This window comes from Dinoponera quadriceps, unplaced genomic scaffold, assembly GCF_001313825.1.
Source record: "Dinoponera quadriceps isolate SergipeBrazil2010 unplaced genomic scaffold, ASM131382v1 scaffold754, whole genome shotgun sequence".
Lineage (NCBI taxonomy): Eukaryota > Metazoa > Arthropoda > Insecta > Hymenoptera > Formicidae > Dinoponera > Dinoponera quadriceps.
The window spans coordinates 1-23,729 of NW_014554896.1; the positions used below are offsets into that span (position 1 = coordinate 1).

The following is a 23,729-nucleotide window of genomic DNA, read 5'->3' on the forward strand; positions in this document are numbered from 1 at the left end:
TTGTTACAATGATTTTATAATATTAATTACAATTATTTCTGTGACTGCGCTTAGCAGATGCTTGTGTTACTTTCAATGCTTTATGTGTGCATTATCATAATTCGTACATTCTTTATAAATAAATGATATCTCGGTATAGTAAAAAGGATAGCGGCACCATTGACGTCATTGATTCGTAAGAATACTGAACTTGGATCATTTTAGAAATTCCTGCTTTGCAACTTAAAATTGTGACCGCATATGATACAATTCTTCATGTTCGAAAAACACTCCGAAAATTGCACAGCCAAGTCTTAGCGCATGTGCATTATAAACTACTTTCCACGGCTCGGTTGTCTTAGCAGCCGTGACACAGTTTCGCTGGCTTGCAATCTCGCTTGTTTTTACTAACGTCCTGCAGCCTAAAGTCTTCCGTTATCTCTGCCTGGTTCCTGATAAACGTTCTACCCTTTTCTTCAGGGTCTCTGTACTTGTTTCCTTGAACCCTTCTAAACGTTTTCCACAAAACCAATCGTTTCCTACAGAGTTTTTAATCGATCTCATTCAATAAATTTTATTTTGAAATTATCCTCTTTTATTTTAATTTACCTAATCACATGTGTATGTGTGCGTGTATGTGTTCAATATAAAACTGCAATGAAAGAAAAGTCTAATATTCCTTTAGCTTATTTGTTTTCAAGATACTTTTCTTTCCTAAGAAAATGTTCATTGCGACTTTAACGATCATTGATAAGAAATATACTGCAATTATGATACACGCTATTAAAAATCCGTAAACATCGATCAGATTTGTCTGCCACCACGGCATGTCCATGGTTGGAGAACGTAAGGCGTTTGGACCGTTGCGGATCACGTATTCTGTTCAAAAGATCGCTACTTCTCGCGCTGTCATTAGTCTATTCTTAAAATATAAAGCCTCGCGTTTCGCATTCTTTCTAAAGCCAAAGAATTTCAAGATGTCAATAATTAAGCAAATCTCAATTTTACATAAAGTAGACAGGCTTTTGGGACAGATTATATTGTAGTAATTGGCATTTTTGTTTACTTACGTGTAACTGTGAGTATTTCAATAATTATTTGGCTAATGTTTAATCATAGGTTAAATATTCCTGGAATTAGTTATTTTAATTGCAAAATATAATTTGCATCAAAATGATATTGATGCAAACAAGATGAAACAAACTAATGTTAAATCATTTTATTTAAATAAAGAAGCTCTTCAATTTTTTCCCGTAGAAAATTGTTAAATTTTACAAAATTAATGAGTAGGCATGGAATTGATTAAAAAAATAGGTAGTATTATAGTACTTGCAGGTATTATGGCTCCTCTTAACATCTTCATCATTAGAGGTTAGCGAATTCTGGTGATTATTTATAGAATCATTTATTTAGTAATCTACCGTTACGTAGTGGCGCTAATATATCAATATATAAGGCTAGCATTTGTTATAACTATATATTTTTATTTTTATATATTTTTATTTTTGAGCATTTCGAAACATTTTCAAGGTACATTTTAACATTTAATTATACATACTTCCTCATTCTACCTAACGTTGAGCATATTACCACACGAATATATGTACATTTGAATGCTTTGTTCGTTATTAACATTTCACACATGACTTCACAAACATCTCGAGTTAAGCAAAATTAGAAAATAGCATGAGTAAAGAAATTTTCAATAAAATTAAAACAAAACTTTGTGTGCGAGTTCGCTTGAAATGTTCAGCCTGAAGGAAACAAAATGCTATCTCTAACTTATTCAATATGCTAACTTATTCAATATGCACATAAATATTCGCTATAAATATTTTTACATTTATGAAAACTAAAGAGCACTCTGAGTTAGTTTTGTTTTAAGAATATCCGAGTGACATAAAATGTTCTATAAATATGCATGAAATTCTGAAAAGTGTCGACGAAGATATGCGGGTAGGCCTTGGAATTAAAAGATATACAGAAAATCGCACACGTGTACATAGTACAAATATTTACAATTAGATATGTATGCCATAGTGTGTGTATGTGTATGTACAGGATTATGTGTTTACTTTTTTTCAATTAGATCAATACATTGTACATAGACAGTAAACAAACTTTACAAATATTCTAAGAACGTTCTTTTCTATTATAAATATACAAATCTCTACAATATTCTACATATATTCATTATATAGAAAATCCGATTTGAATATGAGGGAATTAAGAATTAATTACATGTTTAAGCGAGTAATAATAACAGGCTTAATACAATAAATAATAGTCATAGATTTTAATTTTAATGTGCAGCGCGATTCGTAACACGCTACAAGCCTAAGTATGTTATTTTAGATGAAATTCTTACACATTTCTTGCTGTTTTAAATCATTTAACACAATAATTAATTCGATTAATGTCAAGCAATATTGGCCGCAGTTAGAAAAAGAATGGATGATTGACAGGATACAAGCCACAGAGAGACATCGTTATGAGATGAAAAGAAATGCAAAAAATAAAATGGTGCATACAGTATTACACTTTCTGTATATACACTTTCTGTATTGAAATAAAATTATTTTAAGTATATACACTTTCTGTATTGAAATAAAATTATTTTAAGTTATTTTAAATAATTTAACATTTGTTTTATTTTGTTCGTATTAATATAATTTTGCTACAAACAATATTTTATAGTTACTGTATGTACAATTACTCATTTCCGCAGTATTTAACCAATAATTAAGCACTGGCCAAATAATTACTGGAATACTATCAGTGCTTAATTACTATAATTATACGTATAGACGAATGTGAAGATAAATTATATGTATATATATATATATATATATATATATATATATATATATANCCGATATACAGCTTTAAGAACTTATTTCGTATTATTCAAAATAGACTCCGGTTTAGTTGCTTAGCTTCAAATTTCTCTATTATCTCTATCACATGATCGAATAAAAGACTTTTCGCGTCAATGCCTGTGAAGAAATCCAAATGGTTAAAGCGTTTATATGGAACTTCCTCAAACAAGATAACGTTGGATAATCGCTTGTGCAGCTCGAGGACATTCTAAAAATAAGACGATCACAAATAAAATAAATTATGTAGTGAGTGTGGCCAAAATAATAGATAAGTCTAATGTTTTCATCAAGACTATGAAAATAGTCGACAATAAGCGAAGAGTGAATCGTATATTCTATTAGCATGTCTGGCTGTTATTGTAGAAAAAATCAAACGTAAATAAATAAAAATTGAGTAGTATGAATAAATGATATATATAATATATAAGATAGAGAGAGAGAGAGAGAGAGAGAAAGAGAGAAAAATAAATATATAATACAATAAACTTTTGGATATAATTTTGAAAAAAAATGTTTTTACCGATCTTGAGGCAATAACGTCACCGGCGCCATAAATTAAAGCCAATGGTGCAGTAATTTTTTCAAGTTCATATCTTTCGGATACTATATCGTTATGAATGAAATATCCATAATCATAATGTCGAAAGTCGTCTGCAACAAATGATATTAATCAAGGAGAAGGAATAAAAATCAAAAAAACATCCGAAGAAGAGCATAAAAATTGGTATGCTAATATAATACTATATTATTATAATAGGATGAATTTTACTCACGTGTAAGAATATTTTGAATATAATGATATAACGTTAATACAGAAATGCCGGCTGGATAATGACCAAATATTCCTGGTAGTGCTGTCTGCAAAAATTATTTACGTGTTTTGCAAATAAGATATTTATACAAGATGATGTAGCTGTATAAACGCACACAAAAGTATCATATCAAGTTGGAATAATATAACTTACGGTATTCATTTGTATAGGATCGGATCCTGCGAATAAGAATAGTACTGCGATACAAAAAGGCTGAGTTTTTGTGTTATCTGCGCATAATATCTTGTTCGAAGCAATATTTGTCGATGATAAAGGAAATAATTCGTTCACTTCGTTATCATTAAAAAATTTCTGATAAACAAATATAAAACAAAAAGTTTAAAATTATGATAAGAAAAAACAATTATTAGTAAAATATATTAGTCCTAAGTTTTCATAAAATATGTTCATTTAACTTATTCACACACATACTGACATATGCACGCACACACGCCTGCACGTATGCACACACATATATACACACATACACGCAAAAAAAAAATATATATATATATATAATTCATGTGATGATAAAAATATAATAAAAATTAATTTTTAATCGTTACCATTATATTTTGGTAGTTATTAATAGCTTGTTGAAATAGAGGAGATAGTTCGTTAAAAAGGGCAACTGGAGCGAAGCATATTCCCAGTCTTATTTTTGCGTTGTAATCGGGTCTCGTAGATAGGAGGACGAATAACAAAGTAGTTCCCATCGAATGGCCAATATAGTGCAGAAATTTCTTCCCAGTGTAATCAAGTACGTAATCGATCATATTTGGTAAGTCTATTGTTCCTATCTCGTGATAACTAAATGACACAAATAAATTTTATATTGTTTCCTTTCCTCTTTTATTTTGAGTGCTCTAAACTATTCTTCTATTGGTTCTTTCAAGCTAAATAACAAGACAATAATAATCATCACTAAATATATAATATAATAATTTTTTTAAATTGTAATTCTGTGAGTATATATATACTAGTATATATGTAATCCAGAAAAATATCAAATATTTCTTCAAAATTATACTTCCACCAGATAATCTTCTACCTATATTGCCAGAAATCAGCATTTTGAGGAGACATTTTTACGTGTGATCTACAATATGTATTTCCTCTGACATTTCCGAGCCACACATCGTATCCTTGATCAGCCAAAAGAAATGCTGTAACACCGTATGTTCAATATATTGATTATACAATCAGTAGTCCAGGAAGGCTAAATTAGATACGAGGGGGACCCAAAAAAAACCGAATTTTTTTATATAAAAACTTTATTTATTAACTTTTTTACAAAATTCCTTCAGTCACCTTCAAAGTACTCTCCATTAGATGCGATGCACTTATCAAGTCTTTTTTCCCACTGTTTGAAGCATCTCTGGAACTCTTCAACTTTGATATCGTTCAGTGCCCTTTGCGAAGTTGTTTTTACCGCCACCACATCATTAAAACGCTTCCCTTTTCACCAAAGTCATTACAGGTGATGAGAGTTGGTGTTACGGGTATGACCCAGAAACTAAGCAAGCGTCAAGCCAGTGGAAGACTCCCAACTCTCCCAGACTAAAAAAAGCAAGACAAGTGAGGTCGAATGTGAAGACGATGATCATTGTCTTTTTTGATGTTCGTGGAATTGTGCATCGGGAATTTGTTCCCCCTGGCCAGACTGTTAACCAGCACTTTTATTTGGAAGTTTTAAGACGTCTGCGAGAGGATGTGCGGAGGAAACGCCCGGAAATTTGGCGATCAGGTTCCTTCATCACGACAACGCCCCCGCACACACGGCCTTACGAGTGACCCATTATTTGGCCTCTCGTTCCCCACCCTCCGTATTCACCAGACCTAGCCCCATGCGACTTTTTTCTGTTTTCGAGAATGAAGAGAAATCTAAAAGGGAAGCGTTTTGATGATGTGGAGGCGGTAAAAACAGCTTCGCAAAAGGCACTGGACGATATCAAAGTTGAAGAGTTTCAGAGATGCTTCAAACAGTGGGAAAAAGACTTGACAAGTGCATCGCATCTAATGGAGAGTACTTTGAAGGTGACTGAAGGAATTTTGTAAAAAAGTTAATAAATAAAGTTTTTATACAAAAAATCCGGTTTTTTGGGTCCCCCTCGTATGATTTTTTTAGATACAAAATTGATTAATATATCACTGATATTGACTACCATGTTCGGAACGTTGTAAACATATATCGTATTACATAGCTGTTTATTTCAAGATTATAATCTCTTTGTTCCTTTATTTTTCTTTTTGGAAAAGTTTGATCGGCAAAATCTATCTTAATAAACTATTTTTTCCTTCTTTTGCTTTAATTTCTTCTTTTCTTACCTTATTTCTTATATTTGGTCTCTTATCTCTTACAATATCTTAATTTATAATATCTTAACACTATACTGGCCTGCGTCACGTATGCATGATTTCGGTGGCAGCGCTTATCAGCCGGCGGACAAAAAACGCGGTTAACGCATAATTCCGCGTCAAAAACGCCGGTAAAATGTTAAGGACAAAATTATCGAGTTAATCTATATTTGTGGAATATCAGTTTTTGAAAATAATACTATTCCTATTATTTTAATGTTATCTGAATGCATTTTTTTAGATAAAACAATATTTAAGTATTTTTATTTGCAACTAATTGGGATGATTTCACAAGATCGAAAGATGAATTTTTTTAAGAACTAACATTTTCTTTTCAAATAATTTGCCAAGACAGCCATTCAAGAGATCCAATTAGCAGTCGTACACACAAATCGTAAAATTAACCCCGGATAAAATTAACATATGGTCAAGGTAAACGAGTCAAATGTCAACTTGATAACAGCAATCGATGGTCTCGAATAACAGATATCGTCTGATTGATAAACATTCAACGGACAAATAGGTTTGATATTCTAAAAATTTGTAAAATTAAGCGGAATTAATAAAAGCAGGAGCCAATCAAAAAAGCAATGTAACACATGCATGTATCACGCCAGTCATCAGTAATTAATTAAAAACTCAAATAATGAATAAATGTAATGTAATAATGCGATAAATAGAAGACAGATTTATTCTTAACGCATGTACTTTTTATATCGTCATTAGTTTTCTAATGTACGTGCATTTAATTTTTCGAATATAATCTCAGTAAACACCAAATATCAATAAGATAATATCGATGTTATTAATATTTGACACAATAATATATATGTTACATAACTTGTGTGTTACATAATTTGTTTACATTATTGTGTCGGACATTAAACATCAATGTTATGTTATTGATATTTATTAGAATATATTAAGTCTTACGCACAAATTAATAAGAGGCATTAAGGCCAAGACTTGTGACGTATTAGATTAATAGAGAAAAAAATTAAAGAGCAGTTAAAGTTGAAAAGAAAAAGTTTTATTTACAATTCAAAGACAACCTTCTAAGAATTCTCACCAACATTAAAATTAGCAAATCTCCGTCAGCCAGTTAGATACGTCAACAGATATTACTTTGTGGACTATGAAACAGCCAATTTTGTATTTAACTAGTATTTTTAGCAATGTCGTTGCATAAATATCTTTAATTTCAATTATTAGCTTACCAAGGTCTTTGCCAGGGCCAAATAGCACCCACAAGTCGGATGAGCCTAAAACGCCGTGCTGAAGGAATATTGGTTTCTTGTTGTCTTTGTTAATAGACAGTGGACTGTCGGGTATTCTATGTAACTTCAAGTTGTAACCGTCCTTGGTTGTAATAATATGTTCCTCGGCGGGATAACCATGTCTTGTTACCAAACCAATCTGAGTAAACGTACAGTTGTAATAGAATATTATCGGAACAGGAAATCGAGATGTCTCTTTTTTTTCACTACAAACTACGAATGTTATCTCTGCGTGTTTATCTCGCATCAATATTATCCAGACAAACGTACTGAAATTATCCTGGATATGCTCAGGACGTCCTAAGACACTCCTCGGGACATCCTGGACACATTCTAAATGATTTTGGGACCTCTTGGGCTATTTGGGTTACACGATAATGCAAAATGCGTTTGCGGTATCGACAAGATACTTCCGTCTGAACGATCGGTTTTTTTTAATCAAATGTCGAAATTGTTTTAGTGAAAAATTTGACGAGGGAAAAGTTCGTTGCTTCTTACTTACGAAATCCAATATTCTCACGCTTTTCCCTATTGCAACTTCGTCCAAGGTCCTTACTCTCACTATATTAGGTTCCTTAGGGAACCAAAGGTTGACTAATGCTTGCGAAAACAATTGGGTCTCAAATAACTCTACGTTATTCGACAACATTATAATAAGCATAATCGCAAATTTCATATTTATCCTCGTCATTTTGTCTAAATTATCTAAACTACACAATGGAACGCAAATGGAATTTCTCTTGTCAACAATATGATTCCGGTATATTTCTTATTGGATTAATTCTTTCTCGCATCCTGAGAAACCTGCATCACAAGATAATCATATCAGTTAGAGCTTATTTATTTAACGACCAATTATTTTTAAGAATTAATTAAAATGATGAAAATCCTACATTTTACATTGGTTACGATCTAACTAGGAATTTTTTCGGCGAATTAGAACTAGTCTAAGTACGTACATTGTAACAATTACAATGTGATTACCATAGAAATCTAAAAGAAATTATAAGCTTCATGTACACTAATGTGATTATAATTCAAGTGTTTCCCATAGCGTTAAATATAAGTTGAAGTTCTTCACTATAAGATATATTAAGACCGACTACATTCAAATCTTACATTGTAACTTTAAGTATGAATAGGTTTGCGCAGCATGATAATCTTATTTTAAAATCTGCTAAAAGATGTAATGTAGTTGTAAGCTTCCAATAAAACAAGCGGAAGAAGTCCTTTGATTACTGTTTAAAGAGAATTTCATTTAAAACTCAAATTTCACAAAAGTCACAAAATTCAAATTTATCAGCTTTATTTTAATGCTTAATATTTTTCTCCTGTTTGAAAAACAAAGTAATTAATATTTTAACACGAAAATATAGAAATAAAATTAAAAAGTCGAGAAAGAGAAAAAATGTGAATTTTGCTGTTACTTATTATTGAATTTTAATTTATTACTGGCTTTCATTTACAGTTTTAGTGCATTTTGCATTTATTTTTTGTATTGCTATACTTATAATACTTGCCAATAAATTCATTTAAATAAGCAGTTCAGATGCATAGTGGAAAACTGAAAGAAACAGCAGACAATAAGTTAATCTGTAACTTACAATAATTAATGTAATTGTCATGAATTACTTTTAAAAATTTCTACAAATTGAATGAAGTAATGCACGAGCCAAGATCGCGTATCTCGAGAAAAACACTGACCGTCGTGCACAGTGATAAAACTGAAACTGCGAATACGGGTCAGATCGCTCCAGGTATATATATAAACAGAAACTTGAACTAATAACCAGGTGTATTCGACTCAGGATCAATTAAAATTCCTTAAGATTTATGTACCAACCGCTCGCCATTCGATTTTTGTCGCGAGAAGGCCGGTTTACGCCTTCCTCGCTACCATTTGAAAGTAATGCCAAGGAGAATTCTTTCACCGGATGGCTTAATTATATATCTAACTGTTATATTAATACGACAAATTCCACTTTGATAAATTTGCATTTGTTGATTTATTATCCAAACATTTGCAAATAGATACGAGCAATGTCAATGCAAATTCAACATTCAAATAATCGATTATAAAGAATATTTATTTTTTACAATTCTTTTTCACAATTGATTATAATTTTATTTTTTATAATTGATTACAGTTTTCTTTAGAATTGAGGGAGAAATTGATTAACTCTGAGAAATAAAAGTCCTTGAAAAGATGTTGCAACCTTTCGGTCAATGCAATTTACGCAACTAATTTACGGTATAACTTATACTTACGCAAGCTGCGCAACCAAACATGACGAATCGCCGCGTTTATCGGTAAGAGTGTATGAAATAGCAATCTAAAATGTTGTCCAGATATTTGCCGGATTTTTCCAGCAAGGTATCCTTTCTTGTAAATTTATGACCTTTCTATCAAAGAATTACTATCAGGAACTTACCATTTCACATATTTTCTATAGTATAGTTATTAAAGAATTAATTAAAGAATATTCCCTATATTATAAGCGCGTAATATTTCTGGAATATTAATAGATGATTATATGCTGACAATATCTTAGCAAAGGCAGATGGTACATGATATTAGTAGAGGCATGTAGTCTAGTTTCCAACATATTAAAATCTTATTCAAATCGAAGAGGAACACTATATTAGCTAACCCGTTTGCAGAGATTCCCTATTAGCTGGAAACAAGTCTAATCTACCCGACATTTTTCATAAACGGTCTTCATCCATCTTTTAAAGGAATATAAAGTCTTTAAAAAATTAATTAGACTAGTTCTTCCCTTTGTGTAGGATTAAGCGCGACGATTGAAATCCGTCAAAATCAAATCGCTGAAACGCGGCTGACGCGCAGCCTAGCGACATCTAGCGGTGTGGAGAAAATTTTCGTGATAAGAGAAGGGAATAATAATATAGTGTAAAAGAGTGCAGGTAAAGCGAGCAAACTTCTAAACGTTTGACGGGAGAGAATCGGTAGAGCGTGTTGCTGCATTTGCGTAAAAACAAATATACGAGCTTCACAGCGCTCGACGATAAGCCATAATCCGTCAATGATCGTCCGTCGCTGCGAATTAATATTATTCGCCGTCGGATGACGATATTTTTGTCAGTGAGCAATTCGGCCTTCGAAGCACCAGGCACGCGGTTTACGGTGCATCTGCGAGCACAACGGTGAACAACAGTTCCGCAGGATTAGCAATTTTGCCTAAGCATAACAAATAATATTATTTAGTGTAACAAAGTGTAAAGGCGCGGATAAACAAGGCCAAAGTAGGAGAGGTGTGAAAATTGTGCTGAGATGTCAGGCAGCACAATGTTGAGTCACAATCCAGCCAGAAAGTGAGCCACGTGTGGGCGTCCTGCGATATTCCTGAATAGAATGTCAGCAGGTATGATGATTCGCATGTCTGTCACACTTGCAACGTGCAATCACACTTGCAATACAAAGCACCGAGTTGTGCGTCCAGTTCTGCTGCTGGTATAACGTACAATCGATCTCAAATGCCAATGATCATGGAAGAGAAGGAGAGCGAGAAGTATCCGTTGCATAGATGCATATTTCAAGGTGATGTAAAGACACTGAGTATTTTGATCAGGACCTACAACATTGGTGAAAAAGATAAACAAGGTTTGCTTCAACGTTGGAATATAATCGTTCTTTGACCGTGCTTTTTTACAATTCTTAATACTTATGTAAACAATATACTGATAACGAGAATTCTTTAAGCATACAAAGCTTTATTTTTCAGTCTCCTTGTGTTTTCTGTTTTAGGGAACACACCTTTGCATTTAGCTGTAATGTTAGGACGAAAAGGTATTTTGATTCAGTCATTAGTATGCATCTGATCTACTCATATTGGATAGTTAAACTATGTATCAGAAACTAACAATTAACAGTGATTGTTCGTTGCGCTGAATTAAAATGTTAAAACTCGAAAGTAACAGAGGTTTAAGGTATACAATGAAAAACTAGAAAATTAAAAGTAAAATTTCATTCTTATAGATCACTTAAAATATTAAAGTTTTTTCCCAGATATTTCCTTTCAACCGATTTTCTATGATATGTTGAAGCTAACTTTTCAGTTGGTGCGAATGAGTTACATTTTGCTTTGTTGTTTCGTAGAATGTGTTCAATTATTGCTTGCGCACGATGCACCTGTAAGAGTGAAGAATCTAGCAGGTTGGAGCCCATTGGCTGAAGCAATCAGTTATGGAGATAGACAAACCAGTTAGTATAAAATGAAACTAATTTATAGATTTAGTATATGTTACTTACTTTTGTAATTTAGATATATAAAATCATTCCATTTCTATCAAATCAATTACTAAAAGTTAATTATTTTGGTAAATTAAACAAGGTTTGCAAGCACACAAATATAAATCTTGATAAACATAAAACATTAATCTTAATTTATAAACTACAAAGAATTAAAAGTGAAAGTGATACAACAGAAATATATATATGATATAGTTTAATACCTAATAATATATAATTATGACCATGAAGATTCTCAAAAGCTAATATTTGTAACTTCTTATAGTATCATCTATAGTACGAAAACTAAAGCAACAAGCTAAAGATCAGATGGAAGACAGAAGGCCAAATCTAGTTACTGCGTTGCATCAAATGGGTGATTTTTATATGGAATTGAAGTGGGATTTTCAGAGTTGGGGTAAGTTTCTTGTATGTTCATTTTTTTCTCTAAAAAGATAGAGTAACCTTTGTTCTTTCACTAAACTTGTTAGTTGGCAAAAATGCAAATTATTTATTCCTACTTTTTCAGATCTGTTTGTTGTTTTCTTAACTGTAGTATTCTTTTTTTGTCTTTTCTTGCCTGCAGGCTAATGATAAGTTTGTCTGTTTCTTTTAGTACCATTAGTCTCGAGAGTGTTACCATCAGACATATGCAGAATACATAAAAGCGGAGCTTCTATTAGGATGGACACGACTCTTGTTGACTTTAATGATATGAGATGGGAAAGAGGCGACATATCTTTCATTTTCAATGGCGACACAAAGCCCAGCCAATCATTGACTATCCTCGACAATAAAGCTAAACTTTTCCAAAGAGTGAGATATGAGGTTAACAATCTTTTTCAATTTACTTGCTTCCTTTGTGACATTCTTTCATGATCAGATATCATGTATGTGTAATACACAGTGAGCTAATATATTTAGACATTTTTTGACATATACTACTGGCACTATTACTACAGGAAAAATGTCAACTGTGTGTGACTAGACATTCACTGCATATATAATTTAACCACCATGAAGAATTAACTAGTTGAATTAACATTCAAGTCTATTAACTCACTCTGTACCCTATATATATATATATAATTTCGATAAAGAGATGAAATTTAGACAATTCATATAAAACATAAGTACACACATATAATTAATTCCTTGTTTATATTAAAACGATCATTTGTATATATTTTAGGAGACAGAACTTGATATAGAGGATGAAGTTGATATTCTTATGTCTAGTGATATTATGGCTGCGCAAATATCTACCAAAGGTATTACATTCTCTAGAGCACAGACAGGGTGGATTTTTAGAGAAGATAAAAGGGTAACTATATTTTACACATAAGTTAAGACTATGATTTGCATCCGACTCTCGTCGGCCTAATATTGTGTATACTCAAATCTGTAAATATTTAAAATTAAGGAAATGGTAGGAGCCTTTAACGCTGATTTTTACCAAATTAATGGCATGGTGTTAGAAAGTAGAAAACGTCGTGAACATTTAAGTGCAGAGGATCTGCAAAAAAATAAAGCTATTATGGAATGCATTACAAAGGGCAGCTCTCAAGGGCTTGCAAATGGCGAGGTGAGATTTCAATTGTGGTATTAAACGTGTTTGGATAGCTCAAATACCGTCTAAGACATGTACGTAATTATTTCAGTTGTTGCTTAAATACACAACTTTAGTAGCTTCTGTTTAAGGGATTCCACTCCCAAATGGAATATGTATGTATAATATATTTATTTGTTTATGCACTAGCCTCCCGCGAGGAGAGCATCGTTGAACCCACCTCCAGAATCGAACATAACGTGGGAGGAGTACGTCGTCGCTCCTCCAGGCAAGTGTCCGCTTCTAGGAAGAAATCTTGTGTACAAAGAGAGTAGTAAATCCTTCAAAGCTACCGTGGCGATGAGCCCGGACTTCCCCCTCACTGTCGAAATGTTACTCAATGTTTTGGAAGTGATCACGCCGTTTAAACATCTAAGCAAGCTACGGCAATTTGTACTCATGAAGTTGCCTCCTGGATTCCCGGTCAAGATCGACATACCGATATTGCCTACAGTCACTGCTAAGATAACTTTTCAAGAGTTCGCCTTTCGCAATGACATAGATCCGGAGCTGTTTAAAGTGCCAGAAGGCTACTGCGAAGATCCAATGAGGTAAATTTACATCTCGATAAAATAGATCGCGTATCTTATTGTTCTATCGGCTTGTGTAAAAGCGTCGTGACAGACTGAAAGGCAACAATCTCACGTGACATTGTGTCCACACGAGTGCCTTAGAAAATTGGGAAAGTAAATTTGTAAGCTAATAGAGGTGTGCTGGTATGGTGCCTTCAAAGGATCTCGTACGTGTTTCTAAAATCCCCTCTAAAAAAAGACTTTCTACACACGCCGATACATGCATATCTACAGAAGTTTAGCGATAAGCGAAATATAGCGTCTATTTAGTCAGAATTAATATGTTGAAACATTCCGCGCATATATTATCTTAATGAGGCACAATAATACGTTTCAGAGGTTACGGTGCGTACATGACTATGATGATGGTTCTTCATACCGCGTCATCCGCTTGAGGATAAACTTCAAGATAAAGACAGAAAAATTATTCTGACACTAGATTCTCTTGCAAATTTTTGTTGTTTACAACCAAGTTTTTTCACCTCGTTAATGAATTATGTTATTTTCATTTGAATTACATATTTAAATTTATCGGTAATAAAGACATTCTTTTCATAATTGGGCACACGTTCAGTTGATGTCTATTCTAATAGCAAGCCGTTTAACAGATGCACACTAATGCATTCTTGTAATGGACTCTTCTAACAATTGCATGTTCTGTATAAACAATTTTCGTCGGCAAAGCTTACTCTTCTCCTAAGCGCGTTGACAATCCATTATATCGTACAATTTCTATATCGAATCGCACTTAAGAACAAGCCAGGTACAACAACAACAAAATTGGCAATAACTCTACATCTCTTATCTTAGATTTCTCTGGTGTAAAATTCATTAATGCAATTTAATATTTTGCGTTATGTACTCGTTTCATATAAATGTTTTCCGTGTCCGTTTTTCAACGTTATCACCACACATGACACTCGTACTAATCATCAGCGATCGCTTTGCAGATTTCCAGACTTATGACGCTTCGACATCCTAACACTAATCGACGTCCAGCCTAGTTGGGATCTATTTCCTTCTGTGCTAGGAGACAATCTGGCTTTCGAGATTTGGGCCAGTCTGGAAAGCATCTACTCAACAAGCCATTGTGTGTTGTTCATCGAGTAAACTAATCTTCGTAATTCAATTACACCTAACAGCGAATAGTGTCGAATATTTACGAAACGTTCGATAGAGAGAGCAAAACTATGAACAGAAAGCAAATCCATGTACTGGAATTACCTAAACTTGCACACACGACATCACTATTTAATATCTAAACTTAATTACACGTTTTTCAGGTAGATTAACGTTTGTATGAAGAGATGTGTATATTATTTATATGTCGTGTTGTACTTCAAAAAATACATGCTGCGTGCGATCAGTGTTGCTAAGGCAATATGTTACATGTCAGCCGGGTGTGAAAGAAAAATATCCAAACTTACGTTTCAACAATACCGATACGCAATTTTATAACTTTTTACAACTTTTAAGTGATGACTAATTGCTCCAGCTTTTACTTTTTACTCCAATTGGTAAGTGTATGTGGAACGTACGCGACGGTACTGTCTCCAGCAACACTGCACTCGATAAGCGATACATAATTTAAGTTTTCAAAACACGGCGATTGCAAATCTTCACTTCTTGCGTGGTGCTTGAAGGTGAAATTAGAAATTTCGCGCACGACAAAATCTTAAGATTCTATATTCGTCATCGCAGCCACGTTGGATTATGACGATATAGAAAGATATAAGTGATTACATGATGTAATTTATTGTTACAGTATACATTGAGGTAAATGAACTTTTGTTACTATTAACGTAGAAACGAATTTACTTCAACGTGTAACGGAGAGAAGGTTTTATATAATTTTCTACTGTGATGTAATTAATACCTAATGTGACTGCGGTGGCGGGCCCTAATGAATAAACAGATTAAATCGGATAGCGAACTTTTTTTGTAGTAGTGCTATATTAGTATTCCGCACTTTTCGCAAAACATTGTCTAACAATTCCAAAATTCAGCGAAGACGCAATGATTCATAATGAACACTTCGCTAATCTCACGAACAATATGTACTTTTCCTACTGAGATTTCAATCAATAGCATAGCATTCAATTGGCCATGTGAAGGAATGTTAGCCTAGGATGTACTCTTCAGTATTACCAATTTACACTTGTGTAGCTCGTAGTTGTTGTAATATTTCTCTTTTAGTACAAACACATGTTCGAACGTGGAACATGGCACCAGCTTTTTATCCTTGCGCGACAGTGCATGAAGTCATTATTGAAATACACGAATGATTCGTACTCATACTGCATTCAATACTAATCGTCGTTCAATTCCGGGCATTGCGATTACACAGAGTACTGAAAAATTACACCTACCAAGTTGCGAGTGAATTCATTTACGACAGATCCGTTCGATTTTAATATTATGTAAGCGAAGAAGAAAGTTCTTTCAAACTCGTTTATGGTAACCTCTTTGACATTTTCGCATGCCTAATATGATTTCAACGTTCGCACGTGTAAGTTTTCAGCACTCTGTGTGTGTGTATGTGTGTGTGCGTGCGTACGTGTGTGTGTAGATGTGTGTATATATTACATCACGTGCAATTAGGAGCTTCTGAGACGCTTTTGTTTGTGGAATGCGCGAAAGTATGAAACCGGGTCAATCTTCCTTGCTGCTGAACAATTTCGGAACAATCGCAATAAAATCTAGCTCGATGACGCTTTCGTGAAAAGTTGTGGTCCTTCAACTGAGTAATAGACGTAGTTGTCCGAGTAAGAAGCAGACAAATTTCCCTCGCCCGTTACTTATCCGCAAAAAAAATGTCCATCATCCTTTGCTCAATTCAAACTGACAACTGATGAAACAATGAATGAAAACTTACTGCATTCTATTGGATTAATAGCATAGTAATGCAATATGATTATTTAATTCGCCATGAAAAATGTCGTAGGACTACTAATTGAAATACTTCAATAATTTATTACTCACTAAAGTGAGATTTTAATGTATTATATAAAATTAACGAGGATTATATCGAGTGTTGGCGGAAGGAGATGTGCAAGTGGATAATTAACGGGAAGTTATTTTGCGTCCTGCCGAACACATGCCTGTGTTATTCATAGGACGGAAGAGAGCACGCGCGAATGTACAATGCAACGCGTGGGAGCGAAGAGGCGTGTGTCGTTTCGCGACACGCAACTCTACCAATCGACACAATGTAACCCGCGAGTAGGGTCATCCCTTGAAGAACTCGCGTCGTCACGTTTAATCCGCGCGATCTTGAACTACTTACGATCAATTTTGCGGCCTTGCCGGCTGACGCAGCCGAAACCGAAGGAATCGTCCGAACGTGCGCGCATTAAAAGTAGAAAAAAATAGTAGAAAACCCGAGTAAAGAAGCATGCGTAAAACGTTAATCGCGTTCAGAGGACGTGGTTTATTGTATTCCTTCTGTTAGTTGCTACTTTGTTACATGCAATAAACGACGGTAACGAGCCAAGTACACACGTGTTCTTATCCAAGTGCGTATCAATACGTCCTTATAAGCGCGTAATATTATTTAATGCTAAGTGATATTTCTGAAATATTAATAGATGGTTATATGTCCACTCCTAATAATATTAAACAAAATAATATTATTTAATGTTACATTATACATTTTTTTTTAATATTCAACTCCATATATATAATTATAGTCCTTTATGTCAAATGTATTGCAATACCAATTGTTTTATTATATAAATAAAGTCGAGATAATAATTTTATGTAAAAATACGTTTTATATTCAAAAAATTACAGATATATACATGTATATACATGATATACATATTTTTCTATATTATTATTACTTTTTTTTTTTAATATTCTAAGAATATTTTTATAATGTGTGGACATGTAACATCAATAGAATATTCCTTATAATATTAAAAAATATCACATAACATTCTTAGAATATTATAAGAATATTGTTTTAACCTTTTGCACTCGAGCGGCGCCAATTTGAAGCGTCAACTCGAGCGGTGCTGCTACGGCGCCCGGAAGGTTTGATGCGTCCAGTCGAAATGCGCTGCTACGGCGCTACGGTGTTTTGTAACTCGATCTGTTTATATATGACGCGCGATAAGATGTTTCTATCTGAAGTACTTTCGTGGACTACACTTGTCGAGCAATTGAGAGGATCATATCGTCAGCAAGCGTCGACGTCGCATACCGATGAAACCCGATTAAATGGGAAGCTTCACATAGTACTAAAAGGACCAAAAAGGTACTGCAAGGTTTGCTCTGACCGTAACACGCCTGGCGGTAGACGGGAAGTAACATATTATTGTGATACGTGTCCAGATAAACCTAGGATGCATCTTGGGCATTGTTTTACGAAATATCACACGAAAACTAATTACAGAGTGTAATATTTGCCAAATTTTGTTGTATTCAATATAAAAATTAATGACTTGGTGAAATTTTATTATTTGTATACGTTTGTTTGAGTATAAATGATTTTAAAGTACCTGTAAAATGCTTCCCTAATTTAGCCGAAATCGTCTCGAGTTGCTGGTTCGCGCGAGCGAAAAAGGCCTCGAATGCAAAGGGTTAATATTTAATAATATTCGTATAATATATTAAGAATATTACGCGCTTATAGAGACGACATAAATGCTGCCCAAACGCGTTGAATGCGATGTGAACGTCATTCTTGAATGAATTAGGAATCGAAATGAAAGATCGTCGCAACGGGAGTAGGATCCGATGGAAATGAGCCGGCATTTGCGAAAGACTCGTGACCGCCTTTTGATCGGGGAATGTTGTTTGCTCGCTCGCGAGAACGTATCTGTATCAATATGAAATTGCGAAATACGTGCAGGCGCTGATAAGGATTACAGGAAGAGAGAGTGCTTGAGTCGTCTTTTAGGCGGTTGCGAAAGTCTCCGTCTGTCTTTTGCATCTACGACGTATACTCGCTTTGCGCAACGCGTGCTGTGGAAGAAGAGCGGTGTGTGTACACGCGCGAAGACACTCCATAGAAATCAAAATCCGAAAAGAACGAGAGGTTCCGTTCTCGATTTTCATGCCGGAGAGGTCTCGGCTGAAGTCGCATCGGAGGACATACGTGTCTTTGAGGAGGAAGAAGAAGGAATGAAACGCGTAACATCGCAGGAACTACCGTCGAAACTGCACACGGAGACTTCGCAGCGCTGAAGGCCGGTTGATTAATGAAGAGAAATCTGACCTGTCGGTAAATATAAAGGAGAGCTAACGATATCACATGGTGATCGCAATGTCGCGATTATGCATGGAAACAGATTATATAAGATCATGCACGTTCAATGCAGGCACGGAAGGGAACAACGTCGCAGGGAGAGGGAATAGAAGAGGAATGTGCGAAATATAGATTTGGCGCGATAATACCTTCTTTCTTTTCTTTTTTTTTTTTAGTTACTAAAGAATTACTTTTGCAAAACACTCTGACAAGCAGGTGGCATATGCGGCATCAGGATCGCCGGATTTCTTGCATAACAATCCCCCAAGAGTGACTGATGTGTGTGTACACTCGAGCAGAAGGAAACGGGACGTGAATTCCACGAACGGACACAGTTTCCACATATATGCGGGTGTGTCCCATCGATTCTTGTCAACGTCCTTGTCATCACGCCTCCTAAGAGCGACCTAAGCTCAAACAACCAAGACCACCTTGAAATACGAGGAGGGGCACTTCGACGTATCGGAGGAGAGGATATATAGAGGTTTGTACGTCGGTACAAGAGCAGATCGTCCTTCCGTGTCTCAGACACAGTGTTTCCCTGAAAGATGCGATCGGCGGCGTCGGCGCTATGAAGATGTATCTCGTTGTGAGTAAATTCAATACCTCCTCGCGTGCATATGAAATTCTCACTAAGAAAAAAGTCGTTTCTCGAATTCGTCCGGAATGCGTTCGATGTGTAACTTGAGATCAATCAAATATGTAAAATATATTTGTGGACATTTTTATTGCTTTCTTGATAATCATACATCCGCACGACACACGTGACATAAATACCAGTAAACACCGAATATCAATTAGCTTCACATCTGTGTTTTAATTTCTCATTCAACAATGTGAATGCAGCGTAACTTGTTTATTATATTGCATTTACATTCTTGAGTGAGAAATTATTACACAGATAAAATGTAATCGATGCTCGGTGTTTACCAGGAAGGGTTTTCATTTAAATTTTTCTCTCTTCGAGCGCGCGCGCGCGAATCGCTAACAGAGTTGCTACGGTGTGATGATCAAAGTGCAAATCGCGAAACGTATTTCTCGAGAACGCATGCGAAAATTGCTAATGCAATTTCAGATGCGTGATAACATTGTACATTATGCAAAATACTTGCTTATAGTGCTTATCGGTAGAAATCGGTAATTTCTATATCCGGGTGTCCGGATATTTATCTGGCACTCGAATCCGCGGATATTACTCGACTATACCTGGGGTACTACTCAATATATAATCGAGCGTACATCCGAGAATTCGAAATCAAAAATCACAGTAACACACCTATCTGCCACGTATCATTGATTCTCGCAGCAGCTGACTTTGTGTTTTGTTTCTCTATGCTTCGCGATGTGGGAAGGAACGAATTGTAATGATGTTACAAGTGTTACCTGTAATGTCACAATTCCCAGTGTGTAAGAAAGACTAAATCAATCTTTTCATACGTTTCATTACAAGACTTATGATTAAACACAGATCGATATAAAGCGAACTGACAAATAAATTGGAAATGTGTGCTTCGGTTTTGAGAGAAAATTCTTTCACAATTGCAGGAGTATTATTATTTGTTAAGTTGCTTCACAAGAGGAAGTAGGAATCGTTACTCTGTCTCTCCGGTTTGTTCTGTCCAAATTTGCTTTACGTAACACCGAGGGTAAATACGATAGAAGGCGCGTTTCTGAATGGATATTCACCAGATCTCGCCCACAGGTATCGACCCTCTGCGCTGTAATTGCGCTGTGCAGCAGTGCCGAATCTCCGAAATCTTCGACGTTACTCACGAAATTAACACCGGTGGACGATGCACAATCCGCGTACGCGAAAGTCGCGAGTACAGTGAAAGATCTGGCCGCATCAGCAAGTGATCGAAGTAAGAAAAACAATAATACGCTATTAAATTTTTATTACCCTTTATGAGCACTAAAAGAGAATAATCCCATGCGACGATACACGATACACGATTAAATGCAAAATAATCCAAGGAGATCACTGACGCATGACGCCGAACTAGTTTTCCTGATATGACAATTTAATGGCTTCTTGCATAACATAGCGTAGAATTACCAAACGAACTTCGTCGCGCTTGTGACACGAATTAATTTGTAACCTTTGAGACGCCCGGAATTGATTATGAAGAATTTATCGTCGGAAAAATCGCTGTCGAAATATTTTTTTCATTCTTACATAATATCGTAGTATTAAGAAAATGTTTCGAGTTCTGTAAATATTTGCTTTTACCTTACGCCTGCGCTCCTATACGCAAACTATTCTCAATGTCAGAAATAACACAATGATAATAGGAAAGGCAAATCTCTTGGGAGCTGAGAACGTGAACTATTACGGAAGTGTATGACAAACACGAGGTGGATTATTCATTTTGAAATCTCGTGAATCACCCGTTGTATCCTCGAGAGGGTCGGAAGACCTTCGCGCGGCTTGCTACATTAGCATCTTATTACACATCAAAGTTGTTTTTTTTTTTACAATGAGAAGTGCTCGAGTCTCGAAGCCAGAGCGTGAGAATGGCAGTGACACACTTAGTTAATACACCAATTACTTCATCGTGTTGGATAAGAATCGATTATTATACCGATTATCGCCCGCAATCCCATTCTGTATTTTGCGCGTGTAAATTTGCATAATTGCGTGTCTATTACCTAACGATAAACACCTCGACGTAATAGCGATACTTTCAATAGTAATGCTTCGATTTGCTTTAACACTGGAACAGCGGCTGAGTCATTTTTGACTGACTTGTAGATTCTTTTCCATTTCTATAGATTTTCATTACTAGATAAGCTTCCTTTGTCATAAAACGATTGAACAATATGACAAAGTTCCAAAGAGTCCACGGATAATTAGAAAAAAGAGAGATGGATCACGCAAAAATGATCCATCCGCGGCTCTGAAGAAAGATCCAATCGCCGCAGTTTTAATGTCCAGGACAATATAATGTTTAAATATATACACAAGACGTAACTATTATATCCGTTATATAATACGATACATAAGACGTCCATCAGACGTCTTACTTGTAAATATCTTTAAGACGTCTTATGTCCCGATTTTAGACGTTGTCTGCGTTTAATGGTAATCTCAGTGGTTCGTCATTCATACTTCGAAATGTTCACGCCTCTTAAGTGAAATAGTATATAATTTATCGCTCACCGTCTAAATTATTAATATAAAATACACTTCTATTAGCGTTTCATGTAACCAAAGATTATGGATCAATTGGATATCCCGGAGGATATTCTGGAGGATATTCTGGAGGATATCCTGGAGGTTACTCTGGAGGATATTTATATGGTCATCCGAGCATCGTTGGAACCGTTTATCCTGGAACATCATACCGTGGCGGTCTAGTACCAGGATATAGAGGCTATTACGGGCCAGGGGGTGGTCTCCTTGGTGGTGGTCATACCGGGTAAGATTCAATATTTGACATGTTCCTTATATATATTATGTATTTTAATTGATCATGTAGAAAAATATGTGAATAAAAAGAAATAGAATATAAGCATAAAAGGCACGATATATAAATGAATTCTTCTGTCGCAGATATGGATATTATGATAATATTGGAGGATATCCCAATTATCTTGGGTATGGCGGCTACGGTGGATACGGAAGCGGCTATGGAGGGTATGGGGGCTATGGAGGATATGGAGGATATGGGGATTACGGAATAAGGGGATATGGTGTTGGAGGTTACGGAGGCTACGGTACTACAGGTTATGGAGGCTACGGTGCTGGAGGTTACGGAGGTTACGGTGCTGGAGGTTATGGAGGCTACGGTCCTGGAGGTATTGGTGGTTACGGTGCTGGAGGTATTGGTGGTTACGAAGATAATTATTTAGGATATGGACGTGGTGGTTATAGTGGGATAGGCGGATATAACGGTTACGGTTACGGAAGTGGATATGGTACAACGTCATCATCTAGGAACCCGTATTATTCAAGTACTGTTCGTACTGATACTAGTTATGGTACTTCTCTCGCTAATCCGTCCGGTTACCGTGGTTATTCCTAACTGTATCATGTTATGTATGTTTTAAAAAATTGAATATTGTTATTAATATGCCTTTATCAGTATGGACAAAATAATAATATCTTTAAGATTTGCTATATTGCTATATAAAGTCTCACAGATATAATACAATAATAAAACAATGATGTAATTTTGTAATAAAAGAGAAATATCCCGAAATAAAAATGTTATTGTTTGATATAATTTTGTTTTTATCTGCTTACACGATGTGTAAGCATTATCTCTTGTTTTCTACTTATTCAAATTATTAATCTTTTATTTAAATTTGGTTAATTCATATTAGAATAATGATTAAAAAATATGTCTCTTAAATGTAATTTATTTAGGAAGATAAATCTTGCACAATATCAACGTATCAATTTTTATTTAATTTATTTAACAGTGATTTTGTATGTGTGTGTGTTTATGTGCGTCTTATTTTCAATTATCAATATAATTAACGTATATATTTGCTTATATTGAACTGTAAACAAGTTCTCTACAATATTTATTTCAAATTATAGAATATACATACATATAAGAATAAAACATATCCAGATAACACAAAATATCCTGAAATTATCTTGCATGTTCTCCGAACGTTCTGAGATATTTTTCAAAATATCTTGAACATGTTTGGGATATTTCTAAGATATTGTGTTATCTGGGTATCATGTACAAATATTAATTACAAAATATAAATTATTATCTATATATCTTA

General features: G+C 34.7%; 3 protein-coding genes across 5 annotated transcripts; 2 read left to right on the forward strand and 1 right to left on the reverse strand.

The window, feature by feature from the left end:
- Nucleotides 1-2,886: 2,886 nt before the first annotated feature.
- Nucleotides 2,887-7,996, reverse strand: LOC106742400 (lipase 3). The gene is made up of 8 exons (XM_014615303.1): nucleotides 7,808-7,996; nucleotides 7,246-7,444; nucleotides 4,722-4,836; nucleotides 4,237-4,480; nucleotides 3,824-3,982; nucleotides 3,632-3,716; nucleotides 3,367-3,509; nucleotides 2,887-3,066 (listed from the first exon to the last, which is right to left on the reverse strand). Exons 1-8 carry the CDS (start codon nucleotides 7,994-7,996, stop codon nucleotides 2,887-2,889), a joined length of 1,314 nt encoding a protein of 437 aa, XP_014470789.1.
- A 2,239-nt stretch (nucleotides 7,997-10,235) lies between these two features.
- Nucleotides 10,236-19,165, forward strand: LOC106742422 (ankyrin repeat domain-containing protein 13C). 3 transcript variants are annotated; one of them, XM_014615341.1, is made up of 12 exons: nucleotides 10,236-10,927; nucleotides 11,072-11,113; nucleotides 11,423-11,527; nucleotides 11,841-11,972; nucleotides 12,171-12,382; nucleotides 12,747-12,878; nucleotides 12,978-13,139; nucleotides 13,314-13,714; nucleotides 14,073-14,080; nucleotides 14,686-17,250; nucleotides 18,436-18,962; nucleotides 19,060-19,165. In XM_014615341.1, the coding sequence occupies exons 1-10, from the start codon at nucleotides 10,801-10,803 to the stop codon at nucleotides 14,715-14,717; spliced, it is 1,353 nt and encodes a 450-aa protein (XP_014470827.1). In that variant the 5' UTR covers nucleotides 10,236-10,800; the 3' UTR covers nucleotides 14,718-17,250; nucleotides 18,436-18,962; nucleotides 19,060-19,165. The 3 variants fall into 3 exon arrangements, with proteins under 3 accessions (XP_014470827.1, XP_014470828.1, XP_014470826.1); XM_014615342.1 differs by lacking the exon at nucleotides 14,073-14,080 and having other exon boundaries at nucleotides 18,436-19,165; XM_014615340.1 differs by lacking the exons at nucleotides 14,686-17,250; nucleotides 18,436-18,962; nucleotides 19,060-19,165 and having other exon boundaries at nucleotides 14,073-14,675.
- Nucleotides 18,662-23,181, forward strand: LOC106742423 (prisilkin-39-like). The gene is made up of 4 exons (XM_014615343.1): nucleotides 18,662-19,575; nucleotides 20,689-20,848; nucleotides 22,183-22,405; nucleotides 22,540-23,181. Exons 1-4 carry the CDS (start codon nucleotides 19,558-19,560, stop codon nucleotides 23,009-23,011), a joined length of 873 nt encoding a protein of 290 aa, XP_014470829.1. The 5' UTR covers nucleotides 18,662-19,557; the 3' UTR covers nucleotides 23,012-23,181.
- The last annotated feature ends 548 nt before the right edge of the window (nucleotides 23,182-23,729 follow it).